Here is a 24326-nt window from a genome sequence, read left to right on the forward strand (position 1 = left end):
ACAGGCCATGTGGGGAAAACAGTCCTAAAAGCATGAAAAAAGAAACAATACAAGGCAACGCCCCAAACGCTAAGGAATGATATACCCTCATCTCATCTAGGTCACTACTCTGTCCCCAGAACCCACTGGACATCTACACAGGCCCATTCTGAGCCACCTTTTTTTGTCCAAGCCTAATGACAGCCAGCACAAGGCAGATAGCTAAATGCCAAGAAAGCCGGCGCTTACAAGGACCCAGAGAGGTTCAGCGCTGCTGGCTGGCCTCTGCCCCGCCAGTGAGGACACCATTCCCAGCGGTTCCTTTACCTGCTCCTTATTGTTACTGTTCAGTAAGCCAGGTTTCTTTTTCTTTTTAATGGGGCTTGTTGATGTGTCCTGCGGCGAATGGCCATTGGAAGAATGTGGAGGGCTGGGGAACTTTCTTTTCTGGGCTGTTCTCTCTGCAGAGCCAGGATCTGAAAGAGATACAGGACCACATGTTTTAAAGCAGTCAGTGAGGCCTGGGCCCCACAGGGAGGAGGTGCGGAGGAACAGAGTGTGGGAACAGAGTGCGCTCTGTACCCCAACTCCCAAACACACTTCAGTGTTCCTCCTCCTAGAATATACGAGCCCCCTTCTCCGCTGTCTGCCTCAATGGTCTGACAAGTATTTCTAAGACCTAAATAACATTTTTGTACAGTCTTAATTTGTTGCCAAGATACAAAAATCAGGAAACTTCACCTAATAACCTAGATTTTTCATTTTTCTTAAAAAAACAGATTAGGAGGGCTGGGCACGGTGGCTCACACCTGTAATCCCAGCACTCTGGAAGGCCGAGGTGGGCAGATCACGAGGTCAAGAGTTCAAGATCAGCCCGGCCAACATGGTGAAACGCCATCTCTACTAAGAATATAAAAATTAGGCAGGCATGGTGGCATGTGCCTGTAATCCCAGCTACTCAGGAGGCTGAGGCAGGAGAATTGCTTGAACCCAGGAGGCGGAGGTTGCAGTGGGCCAAGATCATGCCATTGCACTCCAACCTGAGCAAGAAAGCAAGACACCATCTCGGAAATAAAAACAACAGATTGGGACCTGTAGGCCCCCATAGCACCAGATACAGCTGAGTAACAGCTACTCCACTTTTAGATGGAAACATGCCCTCCCTCTTGCTGAAATCGCCACTCTTCCCGACTATGTCCCTGCTGATGAGTCCTGAGGCCAAGCTGTCAAGAGTTGTCACACAGGCGCCAGTATTATTCTTACCCCAAAGAAACATGTCTTCTCCATGCCCATGCCTGATTGCAAAAGCAGGAAACCAAAGAAGATAGGCCAGGGAGGCTACATACGTCAAGGAAATGAAGGCACACATTCTCCTTTGTGGAAGACAGCATCATTTATTCCTGTTTAAAAGGCTATGAACTATAACTTTGTGAAAGCACACCCCACCCATCAGGAAGTTCCCGGGGCCCCACCCTCATTGGGGCTTATGTTTGAGACCCTCCTCCAAAAAGATCAATACAAATTACATCCTTGTGGATTCTCATCTGGAAAATTCCAGTCCCACTCTTATTCATGCACCCCTTGTTTTCATCTCCCTTCATCTCATTTAAACACATATACAGTTCGACCAGGCACGGTACCTCACACCTGTAATCCCCAGCACCTTGGGAGGCTGAGGCGGGCAGATCACCTGAAGTCACAAGATCAAGACCAGCCTGGCCAACATGGTAAAACCCCGTCTCTACTAAAAATACAAAAAAAATTATCTGGGCATGGTGACACACGCCTGTAATCCAGCTACTCGGGAGACTGAGGCAAGAGAATCGCTTGAACCCAGGAGGCAGAGGTTGCAGTGAGCCAAGATTGCACCATTGTACTCCAGCCTGGGTGACAAGAGACTCCGTCTCAAAAAAAATATGAATAAATAAATAAACACATGTATACTTCCACCACCATCCATCCAATCTTCACCTGCAAGGACTTGAATCCACTCCACACCTGATGGTCTTGTTAACTTAGGAACGATATAATGGCACAGCCTGGTGCACCTGACATCCTGAGAAAGCTATAAATACCACAAGAGGCAAAAGCTGTGCCAAGAGCACAGGGGAATGGGGTAGGATGGGATGTGAAATCCATAAAGATGTCAATTACCAAAGATGCTCCTGTCCCAGTTTTACCACTCAGCATGCAGGCTGCATGGTGCATCTGTCTCCCTGTCTGCAGGAGAGTCACTGAGGGCAGATTAACAGCATCCATCATGGTCCAAGCAAGGCCTCCTAGCGGTTGACTTTGGTGAAAAGGCAAAACAGCTTCCAGCAGATTCACAAAGGAAGACAATGAACGCTTTCCCAAAATCCAGTCTACAGGATGGAACTCTCCAGCCTCACCAGGCAAGCTTCTGGACAATCCTGAATAAATATTCAGGGTGATACATGGAGATGCAGTCCTGAGTGAAAATTAAATGCTAACAGCAGGTACCCTGAGGGTGAACAGACCATAGAGTCCAGAGATCAACCCACAGACATCAAAAAAGGGAGACCCAGAGAGCCCAAGGCACTGGCCCAAAGGTACACAGCAGCTAGTTAGTGGGAAAACTCACAAAAGAGATGCAGGGGTCAGCCTAGCCAACATGGTGAAACCCCGTCTCGACTAAAAATAAAAAAATTAGCTGGGCGTGGTAGTGCATGCCTGTAATCCCAGCTACGTGGGAGACTGGGGCAGGAGAATCACTTGAACCCAGGAGTCGGAGGTTGCTGTGAGCTGAGATAGAAGGTTGCTGTGAGACGAGATCGCACCACTGCACTCCAGTCTGGGCGACAGAGCAAGACTCCGTCTCAAAACAAACAAACAAAAAAGAGATGCTGGGGTGCAGCCCAGGATGAGCACATTCCTCCAGAGAAACCTCCCCTCCCTCCCAGGTAAGTCCTACCACCATTGTTTGTGAAAACTTTTTTCTCCACTTGGCCTTTGACTCAACAATCTCCTCTTAAAACAAATTCTATAAATACAGTGGAAAAGGAGCAGAGGCAACATGACTGCACTGAGCATTGCGTGCTGTACCCAAATCACTCAAACAAGCGTCTGCGGACGGAGGACCGGTCTAAGAATACATTACAGTTACATGGCCGGACACGGCGGCTCACACCTGTAATCCCAGCACTTTGGGAGGCCAAGGGGGATAGACTGCTTGAGCCCAGGAGTTTGAGCGTACTGTGAACTGTGATCACGTCGGAGCACTCCAGCCTGGGTGACAAAGTGAGACCCTGTCTCTGAAAAAAAGCTTTTTAATTAAAAAAATTTAGGAGAGAGATCCAAGATGGCTGACCACTAGCAGCTCGAGATAGTAGCTCCTAGTGAAAGTGCAGAGAACGAGAGGACGCCACACTTTCAGACGAATTTTTGTTGCTCACGGACCAGGAGATTCCCAGCGGAGAAGCCCCACGGGTCGCTAGCGCGACTCTTGTGGCCGGTGCGGCGGTTTTGCTGGCGCCTCAGCGCGGCGGTTCTTGGTGCAGAGTGAGCGGGACTAGGGTCCCCTTTTGGCCGATTCCCGGGCAGAAAAGCACCATCAATCTTAACACAGCTGTTTCGGCCAGCGCAGTGGATTGCTCAGATTTCGGCGCTGGGAATCAACAAGTTCGACGTCCACTCAGAAACCTAATTTGAAAGTCAGAAATCACAAAGACGACAGGTGGATAAATTTACAATGATGGGAAGAAACCAGTGTAAAAAGGCTGAGAATACCCAAAATCAGAATGCCTCTCCCTCTACAGGGGATCACAGTTCCTCATCAGCAACGGAACAAGCCCTGATGGAGAACGAGTGCATTCCATTAACAGAAGTAGACTTCAGAAGGTGGATGATAAGAAACTTCTGTGAATTAAAAGAACTTGTTCTAACCCAATGCAAAGAAACTAAGAACTTTGAAAAAAGGTTTGACGAAATGCTAACGAGAATAGACAATTTGGAGAGGAATATATGTGAATTAATGGAGCTGAAAAACACAACACGAGAACTTTGCGAAGAATGCACAAGTTTTAACAGGCGAATTGATCAAGCAGAAAAAAGGATATCAGAGTTCGAAGACCAACTTAATGAAATAAAATGAAAAGTCAAGATTAGAGAAAAAAGGATAAAAAAGAATGAGCAAAGTCTCCAAGAAATACAGGACTATGTGAAAAGACCTAATCTATGTTTGATAGGTATACCTGAATGTGATGAAGAGAATGAATCCAAGTTGGAAAATACTCTTCAGGATATTATTCAGGAAAACTTTCCCAACCTAGTAAGACAGGACAATATTCAACTCCAGATAATACAGAGAACACCACAAAGGTATTCCTCAAGAAGACCAACCCCAAGTCACATAATCATCAGATTCACTAGGGTTGAAATGAAGGAGAAAATACTAAGAGCAGCTAGAGAGAAAGGTCAGGTTACCCAGAAAGGGAAGCCTATCAGACTTACAGCAGATCTCTCAGCAGAAACCCTACAAGCCAGAAAAGAGTGGGGGCCAATATTCAACATCCTTAAAGAAAAGAACCTTCAACCCAGAATTTCATATCCAGCCAAACTGAGCTTCAAAAGCGAAGGAAAAATAAAATCTTTTGCAAACAAGCAAGTACTTAGAGATTTTACCATCACCAGGCCTGCTCTGCAGAAGCTTCTGAAAGAAGCACTACACATATAAACGAACAACCAGTATCAGCCTTTCCAAAAATATATCCAGCTAGCATCAAATGGCAGTATTAAACTCATATATATTATTAACTGGATAAAAAGCCAAAACCCATCGGTACGCTGTATCCAGACCCATCTCACATGCAACAATACACAAAGACTCAAAGGGACAAAGGAAGATTTACCAACCAAACGGAGAGCAAACATAAATAAATAAATAAAAAGCAGGAGTTGCAATTCTCACCTCTGATAAAATAGACCTTAAAGCAACAAAGATCAAAAGAGGCAAAAAAGGACATTACATAATGGTAAAAGGATCAATGCAACAAGAAGAGCTAATGATCCTATATATACACGCACCCAATACAGGAGCACCCAGATACATAAGACAAGTTCTTAATGACTTATAAAGAGACTTAGCCTCCCACACAATAATAGTGGGAGATTGTAACATCACATTGCCAATATTAGACTGATCAACGAGACAGAAAATTAACAAGGATATCCAGGACTTGAATTCAGACCCAGAACAAGTAAACTTAATAAACATTTATAGAACTCTCCACTTCAAACACACAAATCATACATTCTTATCAGTACCATATCACACCTATTCCAAAAGTGACTACATAATTGCAAGTAAATCACTCCTCAATAATTGCATAGCATTTCGTAGGTTTAAATGAAATATTGGTTGGCTGCTTCTTTGTTATTTTCTTCCTTTATTCCTTCCTGTCTCCATTGTTAAGCACAATTATTGGCATAAAAGAGGTTTTCAATTCCCATTTTTTTTTTTTTTTTTGAGATGGAGTTTCGCTCTTGTTACCCAGGCAGGCTGGAGTGCAATGGCGCGATCTCGGCTCACTGCAATCTCCGCCTCCTGGGTTCAGGCAATTCTCCTGCCTCAGCCTCCTGAGTAGCTGGGATTACAGGCACGCGCCACCATGCCCAGCTAATTTTTTGTATTAGTAGAGACAGGGTTTCACCATGTTGACCAGGATGGTCTCGATCTCTTGACCTCGTGATCCACCCGCCTCGGCCTCCCAAAGTGCTGGGATTACAGGCTTGAGCCACCGCGCCCGGCCTCAATTCCCATTTTTAGACTGCATTCTATCCTGGGCAATAAAGCAATATTCCCATTCTCTCTCCCTCTTTCTCTTCCTTTTTCTTCCTCTTCTTCATTCTTTTTTTTTCTTTCTCTCTCTTTCTTCCTTTTTCTTTAAAAAAAAATAAAAGAAACAAAAAAAAATTTAGAAGTTCTTTAAAAAGATTAAAAAGCTCCTGGCAACATGGTGAAACCCCATCTCTACAAAAAATACAAAACTTAGGCTGTGGATGGTGGCTCATGCCTATAATCTCAGCACTTTGGGAGGCAGAGGCAGGCGGATCACCTGAGGTCAGGAATTCGAGACCAGACTGGCCAAGATGGTGAAACCCCATCTCTACTAAAAATACAAAAAATTAGCTGGGCGTGGTGGCACACACCTATAGTCCCAGCTACTCAGGAGGCTGAGGCAGGAGAATAGACTGAGCCTGGGAGGCAAAAGTTGCAGTGAGCCAAGATCGCACCACTGCACTGCAGCCTAGGCAATAGAGCAAGACTCCATCTCAAAAATAATAAATAATATATTAAGTGTATCCAGCACCCATATTAACAGACCCATATTCCTCTCCAAAAAGAATTAATATACACATTAATGTTTGCATAAATCTGGAATATTCATGGATGAACACAAAAGTACAACAGACTTCAACTTGGGGACTACTGGTTGCCTTGGCAGGAGCAACTGCAGGGAGTCCAGGGAAGGATTATTTTCCACTCTATACCCTTGTGTACTGTATTTATCATGTGCCTGGATGACACTAGGAAAATAAAGAAAATTGGCCGGGTGCGGTGGCTCATGCCTGGATTCCAGCACCTTGGGAGGCTGAGGCGAGCAGATCACTTGAGGTCAAGAGTTCAACACCAGACTGGCCAAGATGGTAAAACCCTGTCTCTACTAAAAATACAAAAATTAGCCAGGTATGGTGGGGCGCACCTGTAGTCCCAACTACTAGGGAGGCTGAGGCGGGAGAACTGCTTGAAGCCAGGAGGCGGAGGTTGCAAAATGGGAAGAGAGCGGGAGAAAGGGAGCAGACTAGAAGATCGTGCTTGAAGTCCACGACAGTGCTCCAGGGACCCTCCAACAGGCCATCATTGTATACAGGAGGGCAGCTGCTTGGGTCATGGGCCATAACTTACTTGCCCTTTGCAAAGGTGTCCTCAGTTCCAATGATTAAAAACTTCAGGTTCCCCAGAAAATGATAAAGTCCCTCTTGAACATTAAAATTCTTTAATTGAATGGGAAAAAGGGAAAAAAATCGCTAGAGATTAATACACTTGTATGCATAGTTGACAAGGGAATTTAGCCCAAGCCCACCAGGAAACAAAGAGAGAAACCGAGGTTCTGCTCAGCAAGAGGTGTGGGGAGCTAGGTCCTAGCCCAAGGAGGCCCAATACATCTGAGTATTCCGAACCTTCTAGTTTCAGCAAAACATAAAAACCCCAATTCTGTTCGCTGTTACTAATACATCAATTCTCCCTGGAGTGGATGAGAGTTCAATGGTTGTATCGAAGGGGTCAAAATTTGATAGGTTCCAAACAACAAACCCATCAGTCAACAGCAGGGGATTTCAATGAAGGCTCATAGGGAGAAAAATTGGGAAATGCCTGCTGGATTCAGTATCCTTTGGAGGGATGAGACAACAGGGTGGCATTATGACATAAATGCCCCCCACTCCGGTGGGGGCTGGGCCTCTGGTGATGATGGACTGGTGGGTGTACACCTGGCTGTAGCCATGATAACCAGGCTGCCATAAGGACCTTTTCCAGAAAGCTGAGTCAATTTTTTCTTCTTTAATGATTTAATTCTGACAAGGATACATTGCTTAGCGCATTTCATCTATAAACTTGGAACAATGACAAACAGCCACTGTCGACTGAATCACTGGGAAATGATTCACCCTGGATCTGAAAGACTTTTCTTTGGCCTTCTCTGAGGGAGTAGGACCTGTGACCCCAACGGGCTGGCTCACTTACAACCCTCTGCCTCCCACCCATTCCCCCAGAAATAAGTGGTTCTGAATGAGTTAACGTGGGTGAGGGAGGAGTGCAGCCTTGTGGAGAGGGCAGAGCAGTGACTCAGGAAAACAGCTTGGCATGGGGCGGAAAGCAGCAGAATTTTCCCCTCCTTGTGATATTTCGCTGCAATTGTAATAATATGGGAAGGTCTACTGGGTATGAAGAAGCATGCATGAGCCACTGCACCCAGCCTCATGCCGAGGTGGGCAGATAACAAGGTCAGGAGTTTGAGAGACCAGCTTGGCCAAAATGGTGAAACTCTGTCTCTACTAAAAATACAAAAATTAGCTGAGCATGGTGGTAGGTGCCTATAATCCCAGATACTTAAGAGGCTGAGGCAGGAAAACTGCTTGAACCTGAGAGGCAGAGGTTGCAGTGAGCCGAGATCATGCCATTGCACTCCAGCCTGGGCAACAGAGCGAGACTCCATCTCAAAAAACAGAAAAAAGAACCAAGCATGTGAGGAGATCCTTCCCAAATCTGTGTCTTGTGATCCAACAGAGGTCATCCCGGAACTGAGCACTCCTTGGAAGTCTTTTGATTTAAAGGGCATCTTACTTCAAGATAACTCGGGCCCATAGCTTTCCAGAGCCGAGAGTATTAAGAGCTAAGAGTTTCGGCCAGGCGTGGAGCCTCACGTGTAATCCCAGCACTTTGGGAGGCAAGGTGGGCGGATTGCCTGAGGTCAGGAGTTCGAGACTAGTCTGGTCAACATGGTAAAAACCTGTCTCTGTTAAAAACACAAAAAAATTAGCCGGATGAGGTGGTGTGCACCTGTGGTCCCAGCTACTTGGGAGTCTGAGACAAGGGAATCACTTGAACCAGGAAGGTGGAGGTTGCAGTGAGCTGAGATCGAGCCACTGCACTCCAGCCTGGGTGACAGAGTGAGACTGCCTCAAATAAAAAAAAAAGAGCTAAGAGTTTCTTTCATTATACATGATATTCTAGGCACTGTTCAAAATGCCTTTCCTGTAGTTCCCATTAAGTCACTTGCCTGAGCACAAAGCTACCAAGGAGCAGTGCTGGGATTTGAACCCAGGCAGTGAGACTCTGAGGGCCAGCGCCTAACCTCTGCAGCACATGGCACTGCACTAAGAGGACCTTGTCTTCAGCTCTGCAGCAAGAGGACTCCCTAATTTAGGGTCTATGATTTAAGAGTACACTCTCATTTTGCCTTTTTTTCCCCTGAACTGCAGATGGAAGTATGGGGGCGGGGAAGGTCCAACAAACAGTTCCAGGAACTGGGAGAAGATGGAAAATCATTTGCGTCATTCACTGATGACAGCGTTCTCTCAAAGGCAGTACCCACGAAGCATTCATCTCCCCATCTCCAAACAGTGGCACCAGCCCCTAAAATAGGCTGGGGGCTCCTTGGCCATCTCATCTCCCCCTTTCCAGCCTCCATCAAGGCTAGGCCTCCCCAGTAGACCACATCAGGTACCCCCCACCCCACTCCCGCCCCACCCCCACATCCGGCGCCTGAGTCACAGCACATGCTGTTCTCCAGGGGCTAGGAAATGACACACCATTACAGGGAATTGTCTCCTCCCTCAGGGGAAAGGGCCGCAGCTGAAAGGCAGGGAGCTTCTTGTGTTTTTGAGGGTGTTAAATTTCCTTAATGATGTCGACAGCAAGCCTGCTGGGGCCTGAACAAAAGCTTGGTCCACAGGCCAAACAGGCATGGCAGGCCACAGGAGTAGGGCAACCGACCATGTGCTTAGCTGGGTCCAGGGCAAACCAGGACACATAGGTCAAGGGCACATGCTCTGATGGGCCAAGGTTGCAAATGAGAGAGGCAGAATTGCCACAGTGGTGGGGAATCAGCTCTCTGGTGTCAAAACGCCTTCAGACCTGGCTGTGTTCTCCCCAGCAGTGTGACCTTAAAAAGGCTACTCAACCTCCCTGTGCCTCTGTTCTTCTTTAAGATGGACATAATGGTACCTTGTAAAGTTATGAAGTCAATGAGTTAATTCATGTAAAGCTCTTAGTATGATACCCGGCAAATCGCAAGCACCCATTCCATGCTAACTATTTTTTTTAACCAATCACTACTCCTCCTTTTCTTGGTTCTCTTCCACCTCCTCCTTGACCACCGCCCCGACTCCGAAAACATAGCTTGCTTTCTGCAAGAAGCATGTTAAATCAATCCCATAAGTTCAAAACTATGGAAAACGCCAGCCTGTGTAGACTGGAGACCAGAATCAGCCCAGGACAGGATTTCTGCCTTTCAATCAGACTGAAAATGCCAGCTTTCCTCCAGTAACCGTGAATGCGAGGTCAGAAGCAGAGGCCTGCGCGGCAGCACTCTGCATAATCACCCGTCCTCTCCTTGGCCTACTTCAAACGTGACCACACACGGCTGCTCTCCCAGAAGCAGCAAAGCAGAGCACGGTTAATCACTTCAAAGTGTTTCCCAAAGACGCAGAGCAGGTACCCAAACAGGCCTCTCTTCCCCAGGAATCTTCTGGGCCCTCCCCAACCAGTAATTACATCATAAAGAGACAAAAGTCCGGAATTTCCTCCTAGCGAGAACAGAAGAAATTGGGAGCAAAGGTTGGGGGTGGGGAGGAGGCAAAATTGTCCTCACAGCAGAGAATGCCTAAGCCAGGAGGAACTTGTAAATGAAAACCGCTCGCGTTAGCAAATGATTATTTCCTCCAACGCTGACCATCTCTTAGGCACACAGAAACTTGAGGACCCAGTCTACACCCCGGCTGACTCGGGCCTGCCAGAGCTGCTGGGTGAGCCTGCTCCTCCCCAGGACTGCACTGGCCTGAGCTGTGCTTCTAACGAATCTCTGCAAACGAACAGGAACTTCTGCTCCAGAGCCGGGACAGGGAGGGCTGGAATGGAAATGAGGCCGTGGAATGAAAGGTCACTCTCAACTTGGGGAAAATGGCATTTCACCAAGAACATTAAGTCCCTCGGAGGGGCAGGGAACGCCGAGAGGAAGCACTTACCTGCCATTGAGAAAGAGCGGCTGCTCAGAGGGCCTAGCCTCTCTTGTTCAAAAGAGAACAGAGGCTCACCCACAGCAGACATTCCTGCTTCCGGATCCTCAGCGGCCTCTCCCAGGGGGAGGAGGAAGAAGCAAAGAGAACAGGCTAAGAGTCACCACTTACCAGGCCAGCCCTGGTCTTGTACACATTAGGTCGTCCGGCGGGGCAAGGACACTGTCACCTCTTTGCAATCAGGCAGTCTGAAGCCCAGCGACTTGCCTTCATGTCCCCAGGCTTTCGGCTATAATTTATCACCCTCGACAGCAGCTCGACTGAGCTGAAAGTACCGAAGAGCCATTTATTTCGTGGGATTGTGAATAAACACGAGGAACTGCAGTGGTTCTGCTGGCGGAGGTGACAATATCAGAAGGGAGCCTGGGGGGAGGGAGACAGCTGTGGTTTGCATTTCGAAGGCGTTTTTAATATTTTTAGTAATTGTTTCCACTTCTCTTTAGTTCTGATGCCCCTCTCCTAGAAACGAGAAAACCCATCTTTTATACTTGAGGTATAATCCTTTCGCACTAGACACAGCCTCCTCCACCCCTCTCTCAATAATGCAGAAGTGGTGATTAAAGGGCACATTCATATGTAAAAGGCGAACTTCCAAACTCGCCTGGCAGGACAGAAATTGCTTCAATCTACAGAAAAGAGACTGATTTACAAATGAATTCAGTGTTTAGCCCTCAACAACTAGAGGCAATTGCAACCGCGGCCCTTTCTCCTCCCCAGCTGGGATGAAGCCCTCTGGAAAAACGACAACATCGCAACAGGAATTTCCTGGATCGAGAATGCCAAGTTCTTTCAAATTTTACCAAGGCAGGGCCCAACTCCCTTCGAGAAAGCACTGCCCACCACCCACCCCCTCAGCAGGCCCAGGCTCGGAAGGCTCCCTCCGACATGTGTACACAGTTGAGGCCCTTCAAACTCGACCGGAACACCACAAAGAATGTGGAGAAACCGGTTGCCTTTGGCCTTTACATTGTGGCTGACTGAGGAGCTGGTTCTGGTGGCTGACACCCATTGGCACTATTGATCCGGCCTGGGCCTGGCTTGGGTTCTGAAAATTGCCGGTGCTGGTGGCTTCCAAACTGCAACGGGGAATCGCGGCGTCAGAGGGCAATTCAGAAACAAAAGACAGTTCTGTGCTGGCAGCTCAGAAGTGGGTTGGGAGAAGAAAAGGGAAATCAGCTTCAGAAAGGGGACAGATGCAGGAAAAGCACCGATGCTAACCAAACGAGGTGCCCTGCCTGCCCAGGGCCATATCTCTAAAAGCCACCTAAAGAAGGCATAATTCTCTATTGAAATACCAGGGACGAAGGGTCAGGCCCTCCACAGCCACCTTTTCACATTCCTTGGGGAAGCCAAGACTTCAGACCCAACATGTCACCCAAATTACCCTGGCCAGCCACCATGCGAAGATGCTGTGGCTGGGCGCGGTGGCTCATGCCAATAATCCTAGCACTTTGGGAGGCTGAGGTGGGCAGATCATCTGAGGTCAGGAGTTCAAGACCAGCCTGGCCAACATGGTGAAATTAAAAATACAAAAATCAGTAGGGTGTGGTGGTGCACACCTGTGGTCCCAGCAACTCAGGAGACTGAGGCAGAAGAATCACTTGAATCCAGGAGGCTGCAGTGCAGTGAGCCGAAATCGTGCCACTGCACTCCACCCTGGGCAACAGCACGAGACTCCATCTCATAAATAAATAAATAAATAAACGTAAAGATGCTTAACATCACTCAGATAGTAGTGGGGTGATTCTAAGAACAGTCCTATTGCCTACAGGGCTCAGGGGTGCAAAGGACAGATGGGGTAGCCACTGCGGCAGGGCTTTGTAGAAAAGCCAGACAGGAAGCAACATCAATGCCCATATGCAAAACATGATACAGCCATAAAATGGAATAAAGAAGAAATCCCGTCTGCATGGACAGGTATGGTCCAAAATCTAAGTGAAAAGAGACCAGAAATAGAACCAGGGTGAAAGTTTGGTCTATGAGGCTTCTGGGTTTGCAGAGACCCAGGAGACCCAGGAAACCCAGTAAACACTGGACTCCTCTGAATTATTTCTGATCATGATTACATATTTAACAAAGGGGTTTTGTTGCTGTTGTTGTTTTTGAAACAAGAGTCTCGCACTGTCACCTGGGCTGGAGTGCAGTTGTGTGATCTGGGCTCACTGCAGCCTCCACCTCCTGGGTTCAAGCAATTCTCCTGCCTCAGCCTCCCAAGTAGCTGGGGTTATAGGCACCCACCACCACGCCCAGCTAATTTTTTGTATTTTTTTAGTAGAGACAGGGTTTCACTATGTTGGCGAGGCTGCTCTCAAACTCCTGACCTCGTGATCCTCCCACCGCGGCCTCACAAAGTGCTGAGATTACAGGCATGAGCCACAGCCCCTGGCCTACGAAGGTATTTTTTAATGGCTTTGGGGAAACTGGGTGATAATGACAATATTTATGGAAAACTCACTGCATGCTAGGTACTGCCCAGTCAGAGATCAGGTCTGTATCCCTTGCACCCAGCATCCAGCAGGAGCTCAGCACGTGCCCTCATCATCAAACAAACACTTTCTGGGGGCTCAGATGTTTAGAACAGTGGAAAGCACTGGTTCTCAACCAGCACACTCAGGGGACATCTGGCACTGTCTGGGGACACTTTTGGTTGTCACAACTGGGTGAAGGGCATGTACTGGGTAGAGGTCTAGGATGCTGCTAAACATCCTGCAATGCACCAGACAGCCCCATAAAAAAGAATGATCAGGCCCAAAAGTCAACAGTGCCAACGCTGAGAAATCCCGCTGGAAAGAAACTTCAGTGAGCTACCAGGCAGGTCTCACCTTGTGTAAATACACCACCCACAGAGGCGTCTGTATTCATTACGAAAGAAAATGATTCGTGATGTTTCACCTGGTGGCCCTGGCTTCAGACTTCAAAGTGAAGAAAACAATGGGACCAGTCAGTCAACAGTCACTAGGCAACTACTAGACATCTGGGCTACCAGGAAAACTGTCCCCTGTCCCAGGAAGGCCTCTGACCTGATGGAAGGACAGCTAGAAACAAAGTAGTAGCTACGTTTTTCTTTTTCTTTTTCTTTTTTTTTTTTTTTGAGACAGAGCCTCACTCTGTCACCCAGACTGGAGTGCAATGGCATGGTCTCGGCTCACTGCAACCTCTGCCTCCCAAGTTCAAGTGATTCTCCTGCCTCAGCCTCCCAAGTAGCTGGGATTACAGGTGCCTGCCACCATGACTGCCTAATTTTTGTATTTGTAGAGACAGGGTTTCACCATGTTGGCCAGGCTGGTCTCGAACTCCTGACCTTCTGATCCGCCACCTCAGCCTCCCAAGTGCTGGGATTACAGGCATGAGCCACTGCACCCGGCCATAACAGCTACCTTTTATCGAGCACTTATTATCTGGGAATCACTGTTATAAATACAAATACCAATTTATTCAAAACTCAAAACTCATCACACTTTTTTTTTTTTTTTTGGAGACAGAGTCTCACTCTGTCACCCAGGCTGGAGTGCAGGTATGTACTGTGTGGGCATGTACAGAGCTCCTGAGTGGCACGATCTCGGCTCACTGCAACCTCAGCCTCCAGGGCTCAGGAGATCCTCCTGTCTCAGCCTCCCAAGTAGCTAGGACTACAGGCACATGCCACCACGCCCAGCTAATTTTTGTACTTTTCGTTGAGACAGGGTCTCATCATGTTGCCCAGACTAGTCTCAAACTCCTGGGCTCAAGCATCCCTTCCACTTCAGCCTTCCAAAGCGCTGGGGTTATAGATGTCAGCTACCTCGCCCAGCCTCTCCATTTCACTGATGAGGCAACTAAAGTCCAGAGAAAAACTGGCCATGGTAAAGTGGCTATTAAGTAGAGAATGACTGAGAAACTGATTACAGATGGACAAACCACTGAACAGGAAAATATCAGGAGTCTGTGAATACATACACGGGGTGTGAGGGTAGACTGGGAAACATTCCTCTATTTCCTTTGCAGAAGGGTTTCATGTGGTTCACAGCTATTATTTATTAAGAAGCTACAAACTGTCCCAAGAATCCCAAGGGGTTGGGATGGCATTTCTCTACCCATTTTATACGTAAGGCTCAAAGAGGCCAAGTCATTTTGCCTCTTTGGCAAGCAGATCGATACTGCACACCCCACCGCCATCAAGGCTGGGTTCCACTCCAAAGCCCTTCAGTGTACAGGTCAATGTCTCTCCTAGGCTCATGAGTGCCACCTGGGAATTCTCCATCACAAAGGACATGCTTGGCATTGGCCAATGTCAACACGGCACTGTCTTTCAGTGTGTGGGACTACTAGGGCTGAGTCCAAGTCCTGGTACCTGCCAGCTGTGTGACCTTGGGCAAGTTACTTAGCCTCTCTGTGACTTGTCATTCAGCTATAACTATTAGACTCAATAGACTCTTCCCAAAAGGGTTGTTAGGATTAAATGAGATAATGCATACAAAGAGAAAGGCATCTGGCACACAAAGCCTTTGCCATACTTTATTACTGTTACTCTTCTAGGGGGAAGGAGGGGCCAGGGCACAGAAAAAGGCAATAACTGAGAAATTTCAAACTCATTTCTCCCAATCTTCTTTTTTTTTTCTTTTTTTTTTTGGAGACAAGGTCTCTCTCTCTCAGCCAGGCTGGAGTACAGTGGCACAATCATGGCTCACTGCAGCCTCAACCTCCCAGGTTCAAGTGATCCTCCCCCTTCAGCCTCCCAAGTAGCTAGGACCACAGGCATGCACTATCACACCCGGCTAATTTTTTATTTTTTGTAGAGATGGGATCTCCTAGTTTCGAACTCCTGAGCTCAAGTGATCCTCACATCTCAGCCTCTCAAAGTGCTGGATTATAGGCATGAGCTCTTGCACCAGGCCCCCACATCTTTTTGGATCTTCACCAGACTACCTCTTCGAAGCCTTTGTTTTTTGTTTTTTGTTTTGAGATGGAGTCTCGCTCTGTCACCCAGACTAGAGTGCAAAGGCACATTCTGGGCTCACCGCAACCTCCACCTCCCGAGTTGAAGCAATTCTCCTGCCTCAGCCTCCCAAGTAGCTGGGGTTACGGGTGCGTACCACCACACCTGGCTACCAAGCCTGTTTTTAAAAAGGGTTCACCCTGGAGAAACACAAAGGTTCAGGGTAAATCCCCCAGGCTGTCATGAGTTCAACCAGGCCAGGCTCAAAATCCTTCCAGGGCTCAGAGCTTCCTTGAAGATCAAAGCAGAATTTGTCAGGTGGTCCATAATCCCAGCCCCACCACACCCCCACTGACCTTCTCCCAGGACTCCAATTGCACTCCCCTCTCCACTCAAATGAGGCTCATCAAGCCAAGGAGAGAACTGGTCCTGGCTCACATGGCTGTGTGTCTTTCAACAGGTTACTTCACCTTTCTGAGCCCCAGAAATCTAGTTGTCTGCCAAGTGTTATTAAGAATGCCAAGGCCGGGCATGGTGACTCACACCGGTAATCCCAGCACTTTGGGAGGCCGAGGAGGGCAGATGACAAGGTCAGGAGTTCAAGAGCAGCCTGGCCAACATAGTGAAACCCCATCTCTATTTTTTTTAAAAAAAAAAAAAGCCAAACCTTGGCCAGGTGCAGTGGCTAATGCCTGTAATCCCAACACTTTGGGAGGCTGAAATGGGCAGATCACCTGAAGTCAGGAGTTTGAGATCAGCCTGGCCAACATGGTGAAACCCCATCGCTACTAAACATACAAAAATTAGCCAGGCATGGTGGTGGGTCCCTGTAATCCCAGCTAATCGGGAGGCTGAGGCAGAAGAATCACTTAAACCCGGTAAGTGGAGGCTACAGTGAGCCAAGATCATGCCACTACAGCCTGGGCGACAGAGTGAAACTTCGTCTTAAAGAAGAAAAAAAAAAGCCAAACTCTGCAGGGTGAGGATGAAAGTGCCTACGTGATGCCTGGCACATAACAAGTACACTGCAAAAGGATGTTCCCTCCCTGACCATCCTGTTCATGTTCAGTCCCACCTTCACGGATGCCATCTTGATCCAAGCCCCGTGTCTATTCACTGGTTGGTCTCCTTCCTCACCTGCCTCTCTATAGCAGCCTTCTTAAAACCTAAATACCATTTTTTTTATATAGATGGAGGTGGCTGGCTCCTCCATCTATAATGTTCTATGCCCAATCCTCTCCATAGTTGCCACTTCAGCTTTTGGCTCACCTCCCCAGAGAGGCCTTCTCTGACCACCCCCAGCCTTCAGCCTTTAGCCTTCAGCCTTCAGCCTTCAGCCTCCAGCCTCCAGCCTCCAGCCTCCTTGTTATATAATCCTGAAGTTGTTTCTTTCCCTGTATTACAGTAATATATAACTGAAAATTATTATTATTATTTTGTGTGTGTGTGTGTGTGTGTGTGTGTGTGTGTGTGTGACAGAGGTTCGCTCTTGTTGCCCAGGCTGGAGTACAATGGCGTGATCTTGGTTCACTGCAACCTCTGCCTCCTAGGTTCAAGCGATTCATTCTCCTGCCTCAGCCTCTCAAGTAGCTGAGATTACAAGTGCCTGGCACCACGCCTGGCTAATTTTTGTATTTTTAGTAGAGACGGGGTTCACCATTTTGGCCAGGCTGGTCTCAAACTTCTGACCTCAGGTGATCCACTCGCCTCGGCCTCCCGAAGTGCTGGGATTACAGGCGTGAGCCACCGTACCCGGCCCATAGCTGAAAATTATCAAAAATTACTTTACTCTTTTGCTGCTTCACTGGTTTATTGTGTGTCTCCTCCAGAACGTGAGCTCAATCTCAGCTTGAGAAATCTCAGCTTGTCCATTGTTCTTTACTGTAGCCCAGTGCCAGGCATATGGCCTGGCTCAGAAGTGCCCCAAGGTACATGTTGGACCGACAAACTGAGCACCTGTACAAGGTTAACAAAGTCCCAAGGTGGGCCACCAACCTAACTCACAGCAAACTCCAGTTTTTCTTCCCCAGTCTAAAAGTTTCCTCCAGCAGATAGGAAGGCAGCAAGGAAATTACGGCTGGGCGCGGTGGCTCACGCCTGTAATCCCAGCACTTTGGGAGGCCGAGGCAGGTGGATCATGAGGTCAAGAGATCGAGACCATCCTGGTTAACATGGTGAAACCCTGTCTCTACTAAAAATACAAAAAATTAGCTGGGCATGGTGGCGCGTGCCTGTAATTCCAGCTACTCAGGAGGCTGAAGCAGGAGAATTGCCTGAACCCAGGAGGCGGAGGTTGCGGTGAGCCGAGATCACGTCATTGCACTCCAGCCTGGGTAACAAGAGCGAAACTCCGTCTCAAAAAAAAAAAAACAAGGAAATTACAAAAACAGGAGCCTGGTTGTGTCAGCCTCTGAAAGGGACCCCAGAACAGCACATTCCCCTTTCAACAGGTACTCAGCCATTCTCTTCCCTGAAGAATCATTTCCCCGAAAAGTAGGGGAGTAAGTAAAGATTTATAACTTGAATGGGATGGAGCCTTTCAGCTAAATGCAATTACCAAAAAGAAAAAAATCAAAGGGGGAAATCTCAGGAGGTTTTCTAAGACAACCAATTTCCTCATTCTCCCAATTATTCTTTTGTTTTTTCACTCTGTCACCCAGGCTGGAGTGCAGTGGCGTGATCTAGGCTCACTGCAACCTCCACCTCCCGGGTTCAGGCAATTCTCCTGCCTCAGTCTCTGGAGCAACTGAGACTACAGGTGCGCCACCATGCTCATTTAAGTTTTTGTATTTTTAGTAGAGTCAGTGTTTCACCATGTTAGCCAGGATGGTCTTGATCTCCTAACCTCATAATCCGCCTGCCTCAGCCTCCCAAAGTGCTGGGATTACAGGTGAGCCACTGTGCCCGGCCTTTTTTTTTCTTTCTGAAACAGTTACATTCTTGTTGCCCAGGCTGGAGTGCAATGGCAGGATCTCAGCTCACTGCAACCTCTGCCTCCTGGGTTCAAGCCATTCTCCTGCCTCGGCCTCCTGAGTAGCTGGGATTACAGCTCCGTGCCACCACACCCAGCTAATTTTTGTATTTTTAGTAAAGACAGGGTTTCGCTATGTTGGCCAGGCTGGTCTCGAACTCCTGACCTGAGGTGATCCACCCTCCTAGACATCCCAAAGTGCTAGGGCTGTAGGCATGAGCCACCACACCCAGCCTCCCAAATATTACTGAGAAGAGCTATTGTTTCAGAATTATTTAGCAGTTCAAAAAATAAAAAGCTTTCAAAAAATAAAATCTCCACTGAGATGGCCATTTAACCAAATCTTCAGTCTTGGTTCTGGGCCCTTTTTCTTATACATCTGAGTCTGAGGATCTATTTTTCCAAAATCTCCATAGATCCTCAGTTTCCCCCCGGGTTCTCCAAGTCTGCCCCTGCTATGAGGAGCAAGGATGAGATACAGGAACTGACCTATGTGCAGACAGGCTCAGCCTCGAGTAGGAAAAGGAAAAAAACAATTTTCAAGTTCATCTTCCCTGCATCCCATGCACATGAGTTGAGAGAAATTCAATCTGCTTCTTCCTGTCTCCATCTAGTTCCCTGGGGCCTCTCGGAGTGTCAGCATCTCACCAGGTCTGAGACGAGTCTAGATTTTTAAGATACATATTTGTCTCACAACACAGCCTCTCGGCTCTTACCAACTGCTACTGTATCTGGTCCCAACTCAAGAAATATCAACCTGGTTGGAAATTATGGTACCCAAACATGACGTCTGGGAATGGGGAGTTATGGGGGGGTCATTAAGGAGGTGGGACACAAAACCAGGTCAGCCTTATTAGGAAGAGAGTACGACTGACAGCTGATGCGATGAACCAGTGATCTAGAAAAGCAGCAGTCAGTGGCCAGGAAACCAGTTTGGGGGAACCCACACTTTTTGGGCCAGCCGAGCCAGCTGAGGGGTCTGTGGGCTGAATCCTATCCCTTCTCCTCTGGCTGTCACCTTAAAATTTGAGTAAGTTGGCAATATTTAAAAATTGGCAGAAACTGCACTTTATTTTATTTATTTATTTATTTTTTTTTTTTTTTTTGAGACAGAGTCTCACTCTGTCGCCCAGGTTGGAGTGCAGTGGCGCAATCTCAGCTCACTGCAACTTCCACCTCCTGGGTTCAAGCAAGTCTCCTGCCTCAGCCTCCTGAGTAGCTGGGATTTCAGGCGCATGCTACCATGCCCAGCTAATTTTTGTACTTTTAGTAGAGACGGGGTTTCACCATGTTGGTCAGATTGGTCTCTAACTCCTGACCTGGTGATCCACCCGTCTCAGCCTCTCAAAGTGCTGGGATTACAGGTGTGAGCCACTGCGCCTGGCCCAAAACTGCACTTTAAAATGCAGATTTCTCCTGGCTGGTGGTTATCCCTACTTCTCACCTAGGTTCTAGCAGGATTGTCTGGTAAAAAATGAATAAATAAATAAAATAAAATTCAGATTTCTAGCTTCTCTTTTTTATTATTATTATTATTTTCTTTTTTTTTTTTTTTTTTTTTTTGAGACGGAGTTTCGCTCTCGTTACCCAGGCTGGAGTGCAATGGCGCGATCTCGGCTCACCGCAACCTCCGCCTCCCGGGTTCAGGCAATTCTCCTGCCTCAGCCTCCTGAGTAGCTGGGATTACAGGCACACGCCACCATGCCCAGCTAATTTTTTGTATTAGTAGAGACGGGGTTTCACCATGTTGACCAGGATGGTCTCGATCTCTTGACCTAGTGATCCACCCGCCTCGGCCTCCCAAAGTGCTGGGATTACAGGCTTGAGCCACCGCGCCCGGCCATTTTTTTTTTTTTTTTTTTTTTGAGATGGAGTTTTGTACTCTGTCACCCAGGCTGGAGTGCAATGGCACAATCTCAGTTCACTGCAACCTCTACTTCCTACATTCAAGCGATTCTCCTGCCTCAGTCTCCCTAGTAGCTGGAATTACAGGCGTGTACCACCATGCCTGGCTAATTTTGGTTTTTTTTTTTTTTTTTTTTTTATAAAGACAGGGTTTCACCATGTTGCCCAGGCTGGTCTTGAACTCCCGGGCTCAAGTGATTCTCCTACCTTGGCCTCCCAAAATGTTGGGACTACAGGCGTGAGCTACCATGCCTAGCCTAGATCATTAAATCTAACCTTGAAAGGCCCTTAAAGGATGTAACAGGACAGGAGAAGCAGATGGCCAGGTCCCAAAAAGTTCAACCCCATTACAGGTATTATATAAGCTTTTTAACATTTTTATAAGCATCGAGTCGGTAGTATAGACAAAAACATATCAAACTGTTATCACTGGTTCCCTGGCAAGGAAGATTTTTAGCTTTTTCTTTGTATACATTGGCTTGTTGTCAAGGGGATACACTGATTTTTATCGTATCAAAGGAAAATCCAATAATCCTTAACACCCCTACCCTACCCCACATAAAGTTAATTAGGTTTTTTTTTTTTTTTTTTTTTTTTGAGACTGTGTCTCACTCTGTTGCCCAAGCTGGAGTACAAAGGCACAATCTCAGCTCACTGCAACCTCTGCCTCCCGGATTCAAGTGATTCTCGTGCCTCAGCCTCCCAAGTAGGTGGGACTACAGGTACTCACTACCACACCCGACTCGTTTTTGTATTTTTAGTAGAGATGGGGGTTTCACCATGTTGGCCAGGCTGGTCTTCAACTCCTGACCTCAGGAAATCCACCCACCTCTGCCTCCCAAAGTGCTGGGATTACAGGCGTGAGCCACCATGCCCGGCCAAGTTAATTAGTTGCTAGTTCTTGGAAGAGATCCTTCATTCACAATGCATTTAATGAGCAGCTACCATGAAATGCCAGTCCCCTGTTAGTCTAAAGAGGTGAGTTATTTGGTCTATCAATCAGTCTAGAAGAGACACACGGGTAAATGAGTAATGACGATAAAGCGTGCTGAAGGCTAGAGGGAGGGCGGCCAGCTCTCTGGCATATCCCATGGCACTTACCCCAGTCAGGCCTAGTTGCCAAGGGGCCGGGCAAAAAGGGAGTTCAGCAGGGCATGGGTAAAAAACACCAATTTGGGAAGACAGAAAAAGGACTGAGGTCTCTGCAAAACTTTTCAAAGAACAGGCAGGCCCAGGAGGCAATGATCAAGCAAAACTTCAACACTTTATTATTATTATTATTATTATTATTATTATTTTAATAGAGATGGGGTTTCACCATGTTGGTCAAGCCGTTCTCGAACTCCTGTCCTCAGGTGATCTACCGGCCTCAGCCTCCCAAAGTGCTAGGATTACAGGCATGAGCCACCACGCCCGGCCAAAACTTCAACTCAATAATCATACATGGAACATACTCAGTGCTGTGTCCCCTGGTGAGGTAGCTTCACCTACAGCATTCAGCACAGCACCCACAACAAATTCATTAATCTATTAAGGCTATGGAACAGTGTGATCCAATCAAGCTTGCTCGAATGATGTCAGTGTTCTCGACCGTTCTCTATCAGTGATGTCTAGTAACAGCAGGCGCTAACCACCTGTGGCTGTCGAGCACTTGACACACGGCCAGAGCAGCTGAGGAATGAATTTTATTTTTATTTATGTTTTTGTTTTTTAATTTTTTTAAAAAAAGACCTGGTTTCACCATGTTGGTCAGGCTGGTCTTGAACTCCCGACCTCAGGTGATCCGCCACCTTGGCCTCAAAAGTTCTTGGATCACAGGCGTGAGCCACCATGCCTGGCCATTTTTTTTTAATGTAATTTCTTTTTTTTTTTATTTTGAGATGGAGTTTTGCTCTGGTTGCCCAGGCTGGAGTGCAATGGCACAATCTGGGCTCATCGAAACCTCTGCCTCCAGAGTAGCTGGGATTACAGACATGTGCCACCACACCCGGCTAATTTTGTATTTGTAATAGAGACAGGGTTTCTCCATGTTGGTCAGGCTGGTCTTGAACTCCCGACCTCGGGTGATCCGCCTGCCTAGGCCACCCAAAGTGCTGGGATTATAGGCATGAGCCACCCCTCCAGGCTTGTTAATGTAAATTTAAAGAGCCACGAACAGCTAGTGGCTACTGTGTTGGAAGGCACATTAAGCAGAAGCTTAATATTAAGACAAAGGAGCATGCCTGGCAGGCGAGCAGGAGGCTGCGGAATCATCCACCCATCCCGATTTGCCTCTAGGGACTGGGTAGTTGAATTCAAGGCACCTGATGCACAGAAATGTGACTATGGATTTGCCTTTCCTTCCTCCTTTAATCTAGCTTGGCAATTCTTAACCCTTTAGTACGCACATGAATTTCTGATCAAAGCTAACTACTTTCATGGGCAATTTAAGGTACTTTGAAGAGTGATTTTTGACTTTGGAACCTAAAAGAACTTCTCTGTGGGAGATGTGCAAATAAAGGGCTCAGGGCAAGAGGGGGCCTGGGTCTCCATGGACACGGTGAGGAGGTCAGTCTGGAAGGCAGTACCGACTGTGTCTCAGCAAGGTGCACATCACAGGACTCTCACAGGGCGGGGTAGGCTGTCCAGGAGAGACAGGTGCTGCAGGGCCCTGCAGTGCAACGGCAAGATCATAGCTTACTGCAGCCTCTACCTCCTGGGCTCAAGTCATCTTCCCACCTCGGCTTCCCAAGTAGCTAGCTGGGTCTGCAGAGACCACCATGCCTGGCTTTTCTTTTTTTCTTTTTTTTGTAGAAACATGGTCTTGCCACTTTGCCCAGGCTGGTCTCGAACTCCTGGGCTCAAGCAATCCTCCTGCCTCGGTCTCCCAACGTGCTGGATTACAGGCTTGAGACACCATGCCTTTAAGACTGTGTTCTTAAGGAGCCACTGCAAATTTAAAGGAGAGTGGGACAATCTGACTTGTATTTTAGAAGGTGCCCACTAGAAGTGACACTAATGTCAAGAAGGAAAGAAACCAGGGGGAAGGAGCCATTTCAAAGAGTACTATGTCCCTAGAGGGAAAAGAAAGACAGGCTACCAGTCGCTTTACAGGGAACAGACACTTGAGCTGGGTAATTACTTCCAGGCACTGGATTAATGCTGAAAACAAAGCCATCCTCTCTAGCCGAAAGGCTGCTTTTACTTCAGTCTCTAGGATAGAAGTTCTACCCATCTGATAGACAGAGAGAAGTCATTTGTTAATTCAAAACAATATTTATTATGCGCTCACCAGTAGCAGGCTTGGGGGTAATAAAACAGGATAAGCAAAAACAAAAGGCAGGACTCATCCTCATTTTGAGCTTTAAAATGATGGGAAGTAAGGAAAGGAGGTGAGGAGAGGACCTTCAAGGTATGAGCAACGGCCCTGAGGCCACAGATGGCTCTTTCATGGATCTGCACAGTCAGTATGGCTGGAGTAGAGAGAAGGGGAACATGGAGAGAAAGGCGAGTAGCAAGATGGGCAGGGGCCAGCACAGGAGGGTTTTGGGATTATGAATCTTCATCCTAAAAGCCAAGGAGAAAACACTTATGAGTTTAAAGTTGGAAGGGACAGCCCGGAAGATGTTTCTTTCCAAAGACTGGGAGGGTGGGGCAGATAGAGACAGTGAAAACAGTTACAAGGCCACTGGAGTTCAATGGTGATAGGCTGGTTGAAGTGAAGTGATATTTGGGATACGATATTGTAAGAAAATGACACAA

General features: G+C 47.4%; 1 protein-coding gene across 23 annotated transcripts in view; it reads right to left on the reverse strand.

The window, feature by feature from the left end:
• Positions 1-24326, reverse strand: part of ZMYND8 (zinc finger MYND-type containing 8) — a 141921-nt gene that overhangs the window by 95313 nt on the left and 22282 nt on the right. For 22 of the 23 annotated variants that reach the window (XM_012467372.2, XM_012467375.3, XM_012467387.2 and 19 more), the window contains one exon: positions 307-455. The exons of the other annotated variant lie outside the window; for it this stretch is intronic. In XM_012467372.2, the coding sequence (XP_012322795.1) occupies positions 307-455 (149 nt within the window). The remainder of the gene's footprint in view (positions 1-306; positions 456-24326) is intronic. 23 annotated transcript variants of the gene reach the window in all.

The sequence above is a fragment of the Aotus nancymaae genome, unplaced genomic scaffold, assembly GCF_030222135.1.
Source record: "Aotus nancymaae isolate 86718 unplaced genomic scaffold, 86718_ANA_hifiasm-v0.15.2.pri h1tg000029l, whole genome shotgun sequence".
Taxonomy (NCBI): Eukaryota; Metazoa; Chordata; class Mammalia; order Primates; family Aotidae; genus Aotus; species Aotus nancymaae.